General features: G+C 38.1%; 1 protein-coding gene across 4 annotated transcripts in view; it reads left to right on the top strand.

Moving 5' to 3' along the window:
- Window positions 1–13,249, top strand: part of DNAH11 (dynein axonemal heavy chain 11) — a 324,054-nt gene that overhangs the window by 128,975 nt on the left and 181,830 nt on the right. For all 4 annotated transcript variants that reach the window (XM_056519699.1, XM_056519698.1, XM_056519697.1 and 1 more), the window contains 7 exons: window positions 1,319–1,411; window positions 2,516–2,710; window positions 6,212–6,289; window positions 6,942–7,074; window positions 8,484–8,611; window positions 9,215–9,363; window positions 10,545–10,698. In XM_056519699.1, coding sequence (XP_056375674.1) covers window positions 1,319–1,411; window positions 2,516–2,710; window positions 6,212–6,289; window positions 6,942–7,074; window positions 8,484–8,611; window positions 9,215–9,363; window positions 10,545–10,698 — 930 coding nt within the window. The remainder of the gene's footprint in view (window positions 1–1,318; window positions 1,412–2,515; window positions 2,711–6,211; window positions 6,290–6,941; window positions 7,075–8,483; window positions 8,612–9,214; window positions 9,364–10,544; window positions 10,699–13,249) is intronic.

Below are 13,249 nucleotides of genomic sequence, written 5' to 3'. Positions count from 1 at the left end.
TATATACCACCCCCGTGGCTTTTATATGTTGATGTTTTTTTATCTTGTAATTTGTTGAATTGTTACTTTTTAAAATAAAACAAAAAGCCCTTGTAATGATTCACCATAGTTATCTGTGCAATTCCTGGGCAATGGCTGTGTTTTAGTCTCTCCAGTGAGGATTCACTAATCATTTATTAAGCCCTAAATTGGGCAATAAAATCAGACATATTGTTGCTTCATTTAATTCTCGCTCCATAAATCGTCATAATCTCTTTATGGTGCAATTGGGCCATATCATTCCAGGATTTAATTTTCAAGTATAATCTTTTTATTTTTTGTCTGAGGCTCAGTCATATGGCACTTGAAAAGGTGACCGTGCAGGTCTCTGCTGACATATAGACACAGGGAAAAGTATACACGGCAATAACCTGAAGGACTGTATACGAGTATACTTTTTTCAAGTTCATTTTTCTTTCTATGTAACACTGATATAGAAAGTAAATTTAGAGTAACATTGGGGAGAATGTATGAAAGACTGGCATTTCATGCACTGGTTTTATGACAAAGTACATGTGAGTAAGATGCAGCAAAGGCTAGGGCTACAGTGTGACTTTGGTCATCCGACATACAGATTAGTTTCCCACTGTGGACCTGTTGAATCTAATTTTAGAGATTGGTGTCACCGTGTGGCATAGGGCAACTACTATACAACAGTCACAAAAACATTAATCTTGGATAGATCTTTGGGTGGCAAACCACATGTGGCTTTGTCACCATTGGCCTCAATGAAAGTCATGTATAACTGCGACCTGTTTGGGACTTCTCTGCAAGTTGACTTTATTTTTTTCAGCAGCCAAATGGCAACTATAATAAAGTCATGGGACAGCAAGTTGCAGACAGGTTGCACAAATGTTTTGCTTGCACAACACATGTAGATAGTTTAATGACAAAGAGCCCTTTTTTCATACTCATGAATTTGGTTTTGCCGTCCCCTCCGGCCTGATTGCAGCCGCCGGAGATGGTCAGGAAGCCGAAAGCAGCCAAAGAGGAGAAGTTTACCTAACTCTTGCAGCACGCTTCACTTGCAGCAATCTCTGTCCAGCTTCTCTAGATGGCCCCATAGACTTACAATCTGGTCATCCAGAGAAGCTAGACAGAGATTGCTGGGAGCTACCGCACACTTCTCCTTACTCCGTCCCCATGATCAGTGGGGGTCTCAGCACAGAGACTCCGTTCAATCAAAACTTTTGACATGTCTCTGTGTTGTGTCAAAAGATTTTTAAAGGACATGTCCTCTTTAACAATGTATACATTTTTTTTTTTTATCAATTTACAGGATCACTACGACTGGGGCCTGAGAGCAGTAAAGTCGGTCCTTGTTGTAGCAGGCTCCCTAAAACGAGGTGACAGTAACCGTCCAGAAGACCAGGTACATGTCTGTTTTAATCAGTGGGCCAAGAATTTACAGAGGCGGCTGAGGTTTTTATTTTTTTATTTTTTTTTGGGGGGGAGGCAAGGGTCCCCTGTTCCCATAATCTTTGGGGATCCCAGTGATTTAAAACCCAGAGGAATCAGATGTGGATATGGATCAACACACTATTGCAAGAGATGCACACAGAGTTGTGAACAACAAATAGCAATGCAGAAAATGAAAAACTTAATCCTCTCCAGAAAATAAAACTTGCCTATATTTAACCGAAAAACTGGAGAAAAACAGCAGACCCAGACAACACTTAACTGATGCCCATGTATTTCAGGCACACACGCGTCAACATCAGTTAAGTGCTTTGTGTGTCCTCTGTACCGGTTCACTTTATCCGCACCTGTTATGTGTGTAAAAATGCAGGAGTAGGGGACAAATGCAGAGGTTCACCTCAATAGGGGATGGAAATGCTGGGCACCTAATGTGATCAGCCCCACCCAGTGGGCACTTTGTGCTCATTTGCATACATGAAAAAGAAATGCAGATTGCTTGGTTTATGAGCAGAAGTTAACAAATCTAATTGTAGGACTGTGAAGAGGCGTTTAACCCCTACAGGGATTATTTACATTATGTGAAAGAATATTACAGATTCCCATCAAGTTTGTTTACCATAAAGTAGTGTTTCCTAACCAGTGCACCTCCAACTGTTGCAAAACTACAACTTCCAGCATGCCAGGACAACCAAAGGTTGTCCAGGGATGCTGGGTGTTGTAGTTTTGTGACAGATGGAGGTGCTCTGGTTGGCTACCGCTGCCATAGAGGGTTCCACAAACCTCTTTGGGTTTACTTATTTGGTTTACTTATTTGCATATATATATTACTGAAGGCTTGCGCACTTTTTTGGCTTAAATAAGAAAATGATACTGATAAAAATCTCTAGAAATCATGTATTACGTCTAGATGTAAATACTTTTTCTCCTAATGTTACATATTGCTTTGATAGGAAAACCCATCAGTCTTTTCGAATGTCCTGTTACCTCATTTTTCTATTTCAGAAAGTAATTTTGCATATATCCAGATTAATGTGTGTTCCCAAATTCCCCCTGCTAGGTACTCATGCGAGCTTTACGAGACTTCAATTTACCTAAGATAGTAACAGATGATGTCCCAATTTTCATGGGCCTGATCAGTGACCTGTTTCCTGCACTGGATGTTCCAAGGAAGAGGGACCTTCACTTTGAACAGATGATTAAGCAGTCTATGCTTGAGCTTCACTTGCAACCCGAAGAGAGTTTTATTCTCAAAGTAAAATCAAAATTTATTTATTCTTAATTACTTTCATTAAAATATGCCTAGACAACCTGGCACGCACATGAAGGTTACGGTAACTTTTATTGTGTTTTATCTCAAAATATTTGAAGATGTAAACTCTTACCAGCCTCAATGTATTTAAATTAACCAATAAGCTTATACTTTTGCTTACTTGTTAATGCATTTTTTTTTCAACAGTTTATTCAATTCTAAATCAACATTGCCCTGTATTTAACCACTTTCTGCCCTGGATAATAGTACATTATAATACTGCCTAGTTCCCGCAATCAAACTTACTTCTACCGCATTGTAATGGTTGGGGCAGGGACTGTGCCCATACAATGATTTACAGATGCCAGCTGTATTTCATGTTTGCATTTCGTAAAATACGTTTTTTTCCTTTTATACAAATAAAGCTTAAAGGGGTATTCCGCCCTTAGACATCTTATCCCCTATCCAAAGGATAGGGGATAAGATGTCTAAGGCCGGAATATCCCTTTAATTGGTGTTTCAATAAAAAAAAAAACTACAACTTTTAAAATGTATATATATCACTTAAAGGGGTTGTCCCACGAAAGTCAAATCATCCCCTATTAACAGGCGACACGCACTCCATTCATTTCTATAGGAGCACCAGTGATGCTCGGGTACAGCACTTGGGTCTCTTTGGAACTCCCATAGAAATAAATGGAGCGCATGTTTTTTTGTTTTGTTTTTTTAAATATATCTTTATTTGCTTTTTCAAATACTTTACAAATTTCGACAGGATACAAACTCCTGATGCATAAATGAAACAATCATGGAAACCATAGTAATAAACAATGGTGCAACGATCAATGTAGACAGTAGCCATTAAACCCCCCCCTCCCCCCCCCCTCCCAAAAAGATTATACATCATGTCACTTACGAGCTTATAGGCATTGACATCAGGTAAAACAGTAAATAAACATTGATAGGTCACAAGGTCACCCCACAGCCGAAGACAATCCGAGGCCACAACCCCGTTAATTTGGCTGTCTAAGCCTCCCCAAAGTGCCCGCCACCGCCTTCCTTAAGTTCCACTCCGTATCCTTGAAAGGGGTCATCACCCTTACTATCTCTTCCTCAGAAATGGAGTGCATGTTGTCTGCAGCACACGTTATTCTCAGATAGCTGGGTCCTTTTTATGAAATTGCGGATGTCAGCGCTGTCTGACCTCCTGCAATCAGACACTTATACCGTATACTGTGAATAGACATGCCTTTTAGGCTGCCTTCACACCACCGTTGCGGTTTTGTGACCGGACCTAAAACTATAGTAAACTATGGTCTTAGGTCTGGTCACAAAACAGGATATGGGGCAGAAATGAGCTAACCAGAGTCACTGTTTGACTCTGGTCGGCTCATCAATGTCAATGGAGTTTTGTGCCGGTCCGGCTTGGGTACGGAAGCGCACGTAACCCCCCCCCCCTCTCCCGCAGCCGGATCCGGCAGCCGTGCGCTGCAACCGTGGTGTGAAGGCAGCCTAACATAGGCTAAATCATAGAATGTTGCAAAATCTTGTTATATCTTTTGTGTTGAACAGTATTTGACAAGCTTTAGGATGTCCTCCATTTATCAAGTCAAAAGTATTTCTGAGCACAAAAGCAGAAAACACACAGGTTACATCTCACAAAATATGCAGTGGTTAAAACAACAAATAGATAAAGTGTTATATGTATTATTTATATATATATATATATATATATATATATAAAAGTGGGGCTCCCACTCAGACATCATCTAGTCCTCTGTAGCTTCGGCTACCTCAGATACGAGCTCTTCACTGCAGTGACGACCCTTTCAGCCAATCACTGACTGCAGTATTGTCCTGCCCCTCTAAGTGATTGGCTGTCACTGCAGTGAAGAGCTCATATTTGAGGTAGCCTACATTGGGATCCCTGGGGGACCAAGGTAGGTAGGGGAGTATGTAGTTTTATTTTAATTATCAGATTGCCCCCAGCAACATGAAAGGATTATCCCTTTAAGGTCATGTTCAAACTAGTCCGAGTTTCCTATAACAAATCTAACTCACACTTACTACATGATCTGCAGCAGAAATCTAATTCTGACACTAGGATTACTGCTGTGAATGTGCTATTTGATGTACTGATGACCCTCATGAGAGGGGCTTTTTAAATAGTGCTGATCCGAAAAGGGTTCTTTATGATGAATGTTAAAGAAGCAGTAGCATGCTCAAACATCATGTGGATATACTTTTGTATCATGGTGCAGATTTTTTTCTCTAGTGCATGTAAACAGGGTCATGAAAACCTAATTTACATCAGTGGCACAATGTTAGCAGATTTGATGAGGACTTTAGTGCGGACACCATGCTGAAATATTTGTTAAACTTGGAATGTGTGAACAGGGCCTAACTGAGATTCCTGCTGTTGCTGATATATTTAGTCTATGTCCCAATCTGTGTTGTCCCATCAAGAGCCTCTATTGTAGATTTCCACCAAAATGTTTAGACAAAATAGTGCAGCATGCATAGCTGTTTTGTTTGGTTCAATGCCAGACACCACGATGGGAACCTGAAGGATGTTGCGTGTTCACATTTGACTGATCCAAATACTGCCATTATTTTCATTGTTATGTTATTTTGATAGGACAGAACACTAGAAATCCTAATAACAGATGTAAATGAAATCTTATCGAGAATTATGTAGACTGGGCACAGTTAGAGCTTTCTTCAGATTTATAGGCTATTTAAGAAATTATATTGTCCCCATCCAATTGTCCTCACAGCAAACCATTGTCTTTAAAGTACTATCAATATCACGTGAAAGGTCCAGCACAGAGAGGAATATTTAATACATCTTTATTGCAATAGCATTAAAAGTCTTACATCCACATAGTAACACCGGTAATGGATCTGATACATTTCAGCTATAGTGCCTTAGCCATATACTCCATACATACACGCAAGCTAAAATACCTTTGAGAAGAGTCACATGATGTGATGTCCTACACAGTTAACCAGCACCTGCACATATGTGTGCTTATCAATGAAATTTGCACATGACTAAGGCACTATAGCCAAAATGCGTCAATTCCAGTAGCCTATTAGTGCTGTGCAATAAAGATATTTAACAGCTGAGGCTCCACAGCCATCCAAGCACTCCAGGATTCACTGTAGCTAAAGTGAACTGATATATGTATGCGTGAAAAAGAATATCTCTAAAACTATTTAAAGTATTTAACAATGTTGCATAACTTTTTAATGATATAGTAATTAACATTATTACACTAAAACCAGAAAACCCCTTTAAAGTGAAACAAATGGTGCAAATCTGATGTGACTGCAATACAAAAACAACAACATAAAGCAGCATTCTACAAGTGTTAAAATATATGGAAATACTGAATCATTTAAATACTTTACATGGTATTACTGGTAGAACAAAATAGCTCATAGAAAAAATATATTTAATATGTGCAGTAATATTTCAGTAGGAAATCTGTCTTTATGTAGGTTGTTCAGCTGGAAGAGTTACTAGCCGTGCGCCACTCAGTTTTTGTGGTTGGAAACGCAGGAACAGGAAAAAGCAAGGTAAACCAAGAAAAAAAAAAAAAAGAGAAAATATGTGGAAAAAAGTAAACTTGTTTGCCTCATCAAAGAAATCAAAAATCTTTTTGTTAAAAAAACAGAAAAAAAAACTTTTATTTTGTGCAACAAAATACACCTGTTTTACATCACTTGTCACATTAGCCAGATAATGTACTTTTTATGTATGTTCTTGTAGACGTCAGGATATAAGTGGTTAAACAATTGTCAATTTGATGGTTTTCAAAGTAAATGTTGTTAAAATTGCATAGGTTTTCCGCATAAGCGAACAATGACAATTTATACCTTAAGCTATTTTAATTTCAAATAAATTGACCTTGAAAAAAAGTGGGGGAAAAAAAACCTAACCTGCAATTTGTGACTTGATTGGAGATCTGGCTTTGTGACAGTTATTTGTATAATTTCTTTTCTTGCACACATACAATACTTCTGCACTTATTCTCTTTCATGACAACTAATTACACTACAGTCTGTATAACTTAATTGCTTCTATTCTGCTCCCAATGTCTTCGTAATTACTGATGATTTATATCAGGAAACTACTCGGAATTAATGGAATGCATAGGAAAATATACCACTAATATGAATTAATTGCTGCCGCTTTTATTTCTACGCCAATATACTTGTACATTTTTAGATATTAAAGACACTAAACCGGACATATATAAACCGAAAACAAAAACCTGTGTGGAATGATTTAAATCCAAAAGCTGTCACCACTGATGAACTTTTTGGCTTTATCCATCCCAGTACCCGAGAGTGGAAAGATGGTAAAAAATTTTTTTTGTAATTTTATTATTTTTATATATGAATTATATCAATCTTATTTTGTTTGTCAAGACCAGTCATTGCATTTGTTATTGTTCCCCTTTATATATTATATGTATGTTTCTCTTAAAGAGACATTACTAGCTAATTAATGGGATTCCTACAGCTCGGACCCATGCTGATCATGAGTTAATAGAGTAAAAGTCCTTTGCTTCTTTCACTGTGCATAGAACTTCCGGCCCTATCCATGTTCAGCATTGCCACTTTATTCATTCAGTGGACAATTGACCTCCATTCTCACGATTAGTGGGAGTCCCAGCAGTCAGATCCCCAACGATCGGCTAATTATCCCCGATTCTGTGGATAGAGAATAACTTTTAATTTTGGGATAACCCCACTATGACTTACATGTACTTTATCAGTGAAGAGGATGTCCATGAGATCACCATAAAGAGTGTGGATGTGACTGAAGGCCAAACTGGGATCAGAGAATACTTAGATCCCAACCATTCAAATAAAGCAATCAGTACTGGTCATGGTGCAGTTAAAAGGAGGAGACTGTTGCTGTCAATAGTGACATTGTGATCACTGCAGCAGACAGCTGAATACTGACAGTCCTTATAATAAGTGAGGCTGTCAGGACTGACCAGTATTAGGGACTGTTAAGGTATATGTTTCATATCTAAGAACAGAATCATATCTAAACTAAATATGTCTGACAAGCCAAATATGACTTAGTTATTAAAGGGGAACTCCGGTACATAAGTTCTTATCCCCTATCCACAGGATCCCAATTCTGGTTTTAGCTACAAATACTGACCAAAATACTAAGATTTTAGACTAATAATCAGTTCTTTGTCAGTAAAGCATTCACATTGCCTGAAAAACTCATTATGTCACTGAAAATGTTAAAGGTATTCGCGACTAGCAGAAATTCAGAGAAAACACAATCTAACAAATCACTTTTGACCATGATCTAATGAGCTGTATACAAGATGAGCAGGTGGACACACATCCATGAACTCCAATAATGCAATAAATAAGTGGATTACAATTCTATGAAATGAACTCCTCTCTGAATCCTAAGAGCCCATTACAGATACGGAAATTCTATTCTGAATTACAGACTCACATTGTTTTTAATGGGATTGTGATGCTCTGTGCACATTTCCTTAGCAGAACTTCCGATGTGGATCCGGGTTCCACCATACATACCAGCAGTAGACCTCCTGCTTGACACAAACACATTTCACATGGCCTCTAAGGCAATAAAACCGACATCTCCATAGTAGAGTTTTTTTTTTTCACCTAAACTTACTATTACAGTATTGGGAGTGAATCATTTTTATAGGAACTATATACACACTTCCAAAGCACATACTGACACTTTGATGTTTCATTTCTTTTTCAGGTCTCTTCTCGAATCTTATGAGAGAACAGGCAAACTTAACTCACGAGGGTCCTAAGTGGATTGTGCTCGATGGAGACATTGATCCCATGTGGATTGAATCTCTGAACACAGTAATGGATGACAATAAGGTGAAAAAAGCACAATGACATCAAAGACATGAACTTACAAAGTGTTTGTGTATATATAAATATTTCTGTTGTAGTTCAGATTGGAATAAAGTGTAATTTTACTTAGTTGGCCTAAAATGTATTTCTTTATTATAAAATCCTTTATTATGGTGTATTGCCTTTATGTTTTTTCCAAATTAATGCAGTTTAAAAAGATAACTCCAAGGCTTCATCATACTATTTAAAAAAAAAATCTTCTGGTAAGAAGGTAGTGCAAGAGCGTGCCTAAAGGGAACCTGTCATTACTTTCATGCTGCCCGAACCACAAGTAAAAATCAGGGTGGCACCCAGCAGCTTCTCCCTGACACACAAGCCTTGACTAATTGATATTTTCCTGTTTGGGTATTGGAAAAGATCTATCAATCAAAGCTGGCAAGGCAGGCAGAAGCCACCACCCAGATGACCTGTGGTTCATGCAGCATGAAAGTGATGACAGGTTCTCTTTACCTAATGGAGAAAGAAAGCAGGTGGGAATATTTTCCAGGTGTGGGATGCCATGTTGAAGGATCCACCTACAAGCCACAAGTCAATTTATATAAATATGTTTATAATATTTTTATAAAGGTCCTGACACTTGCAAGCAACGAGAGAATCCCCCTGACCCCTACGATGCGTCTGGTTTTTGAAATTCATCATTTGAAAACTGCAACTCCCGCCACTGTTTCTAGAGCAGGAATTCTGTATGTCAACCCCCAGGATCTGGGCTGGAGTCCGTAAGTAATATATAAAAATTTCTCCAGGGGTAAAGCAAAAAAGTTTAATCTTTGTTTCATCAAACCAGAGAATCTTGTGTTTCTCACAGTCTGAGAGTCCTACGGGTGCTTTTTGTGCAAACCAATGGCAGGTGTTTATGTGTCTTTTGAAGGCTTCCCTCTGGCCACTCTGCCATAAAGCGAAGATTGGTTAAGTGCTGCAGTGATGGTTGACCTTCTGGAATTTTCTCCCATTTGGACACAGGAGCTTTGGAAATTAGCCAGCATGTGATTTTGGTTACCTATCTTACAAATGCCCTTTTCCCACTTAGTTTGGTGGAGCAGCCAGCTCTAGGAAGAGTTCTGGTTATTCCAAACTTCTTTGATTTAAAAATGATGGAGGCCACTGTGCTATTGGGACTTTCAGTGCAGCAAAAATGTTTGCACCCTTCACTAGAGCCTGTACCTCCACACAATCCTGTCTCTGAGCTCTACAGGAAGTTCTAAGTTACATATATAGCAAGAAGTCTGAATACTGATTTATGTCCATGTAAAATTATTAGAATTTTTTTTAAAAACAGTTGCAAAAAAAAAGTCTAACATTTTGTTTTAATATTCTTAAGAGGTATTAAGTGCAGTGGGAAATCAAAATATGAAAAAGTGAAGGATGTAAAGACTTTCTGGATGTACTGTTTATGACATGGGGCCCGGTAATGTAAGATTGTTCTTGTGATAAAATATTAATTTAGTAAAGACGCTACTACATAATAATTAGAGTGTCTGTGTGTTTTAATAAAACATATTTAGAAATACTTTTCTGAATATGTTTTATTAATAAAAATAAATGTACTTTTCAGAATTATAAAAATACATTAATCATAGAAATAGTGTACAATTGAAAAAGCCTTTGCCTTTAATTTGTGATTGTTTTTAAAACAAACACAAATAAACCATTGTCTTAAAATAAGTCTTAAAAGCAAGGAATGTTTAGGAAAGAACAATAGTGAATTTGGAACAGACAAATGCGCCATGAAGAAGGCACAGATTAAGGTAACATCCAGTCACAAATACAATAATAAATGTGGGACCTTCTTTCTTTTCTTCATGGTCAGAAAGTATAGACATGTATTCTTTAGAGTTGTTCTGTAGGGGAGTATAGTAACCATCAAACTGTTTTAAGCCTTTTATTTGACTACTTTTAGATATGTGACCAGCTGGATAGATACCCGAGATAGCCAAACAGAAAAGGCCAATCTCACCATCTTCTTTGACAAGTATGTGCCTCCATGCCTGGAGCAGTTCAGGACAGGTCTTATTAAAACCATAACGCCCATTTCAGAGAACAGTATGGTTCAGGTAAGTAGAATCATGTTGTAAACATCCTAAATGATATGAACACATTTATTCTTCAGTAACATTTCATGTTTATTTAGTGTACTGCCTATAGCTTTGACATTTGCTGATTAAGTGTAGGGTCACACGTGCCGCATTTTGCTGCATATTTTGTTAAAATGAATGGGGGAATATAAAGCCCATAGGAAGTTCTCTTCAAGATGTAACTTTTAATGAATTTCTCAATAAAATACACCAATAGTGTGACCCAGTAAAACAGGATTAAATATATGTACCAATTGTACCAATTAAGAATTGTCCCACGCGTTTCCACTGCATACAGCAGTTTCCTCAGGGGGGATAGCATTGGCACAATTGATTATCAGCAATAAGTAGGATAATCAAATATGTTTAGACGGGTCATGCATCACTATCATCAATACATAATTGTCCTAGGTTGCAAATGTGCACCATTAAACATGGACAGACAGGTACAAGCATAAGTCATTATATATATCCCTCATGGCCCATGGTTGAAGATAGGTGCATAAGAAATAAAACACAAAGAAAGTACCGAACTGTTGTGACCCAGGAAACTGTTCAGCGTCCGGTGTTTAGTGGGGGTAGGAGCGCAACCTACAATGGTAGGGAGCCATGCTGGTGGCTACTAGCTGATTTTGCTACCCATTGACTATTATGGGTAGAAAAATATGCAGCTGGAAAATACGTCACATATGACCCTACCCTTGAGGAGTTTCTCTCTTGCACACGAAGTAGACATTATACAGTGAATCAATTTTGAGAAGACCCCACAAGATTGCATTCGAAAGTGGTCTTCTATGGTGGTCTTTACAAAGAAAATGGATAGTGAATAGTGTTTAGACTGAAAATTTGTCAATCGAAATCTGGTGGTTTTCTCAAAGAGGAGGCCTTTTTGGGAGGATTAACAGTATAATGTAATAAGAGAAAGGGAGTATAGTGTAGCAATCACGCTATTGGTCGGGATAAAAACTTATTTCATGTAGTCACTTTAAAGTCCAACAAAACATAAGCAGTTTGACTAAAGCAGGGGGAGTTGAAGAGCAGGTGCAGCGGGTGGGTATCACGATTACTTGCCGGTAGTAATCACCTAAATTAGCTGCTATGCAGCCCAATCATTGAGCGCCACACTCTGATCTTTGACTGTGTAACCTGTGTCATGGCCAAAGTCCCTTTATAGCCCTAAACCATAGATGCAGTTTACGAATGCATGTCTACTCTTATTTTTCCAAAACTAAATTACATGACAAAATATAATAGTGATGGAAAAGAAATATAAAAATGATGGAAAGCAAAAAGAATATTTGTATGTATCAACATTCATAATTCTTCCAAAAACATAAGAAATAATTAATTCTTTGTCAAAATTTACAGCAATTATTAATCACCAAGATCCCCATTGGCCATTACAGTCAATCAGTCGCTCTTTGTCTGTTTTAAAGACTTTTAATGAATATGACTTAAAGTATCCTATGAAAAAACATATCCTTTATCCCCCGGATAGAGGGTAAGTATCTAATTGCAGGAGATCTGACCACTGGGACCCATGCGATTCCCATTATGTGTCAGTCTCTTACCTGAAGGTCTTAGAGTGACGACCTGCTCAACCAATCACTGTCTGCAGCGATGTCCCTTTACATACAGTAATTGGCGGAGTGGCTCGTTACTCCCGCAGCCACTCCATTCTGGAGATTTCTGGGGGATCCCAGCAGTCGGACCCCCCACAATCAGACACTTAATCTCTAAGGCTTCTTTCACACTGCCATTGTGACACGGCAGTGTGTTGTCAGTCAGGGAACCTGGGGAGAATAGCGGGAGGAAAAATACATCATGCAACTTATTTTTTCCTCCTGCTACTCCCGTCAGAAAACAATGGCACCCAACAGTCCCCATAATAGTAAATGGGATCTGTCGGGACCTTTTGTTTCCCGTTGTGCCCAATTAAAAAAACTTCCATTAAGGCACAAAAAAAAAGAGTGCCTGGCGGATGTTTGCCGAGGGGGCACAACATCAGTGTGAAAGGGGCCTAACCTGTGGACATACACATAAAATAGCTGTAAGTTGAACATTTGTTTTGCTGACAGCGAATTCTCCCCATCCCTCCATACACATGAATGTTTAGTTCAGCCAAGTGTTCATGTGTCCTGAATGAAGAGAGGAAGGGTAAGCTGCTGCCAAACTTCTTTCCTACTACCATGTGTCTAGGAACAAAATGAATAGGCAGGTAAAATCCAACATGTACGATCTTTCCCCCCCCAAAACATCATCTTCAGGAGACACCCGCACACGTTAGACAAAAAAATAAGCAGGTTCATCTGACCATTTTCGAAAAGACATTTTGGATGAAAATTATTGTATATGTTAGATAATGCAACTTTTCATTTAGGAAATTATTTGATTTTGCTTATTTTTATATTAAAGGGGTATTCCAGGCAAAACCTTTATATATATATATATATATATATATATATATATATATATATATATATATATAATATCTCAACTGGCCCCGGAAAGTTAAACAGATTTGTAAATT

Source organism: Hyla sarda, chromosome 5, assembly GCF_029499605.1.
Source record: "Hyla sarda isolate aHylSar1 chromosome 5, aHylSar1.hap1, whole genome shotgun sequence".
NCBI lineage: Eukaryota > Metazoa > Chordata > Amphibia > Anura > Hylidae > Hyla > Hyla sarda.
The sequence above is the reverse complement of the archived record's forward strand: the minus strand, read 5'-3'. Positions and strand labels throughout refer to the sequence as shown.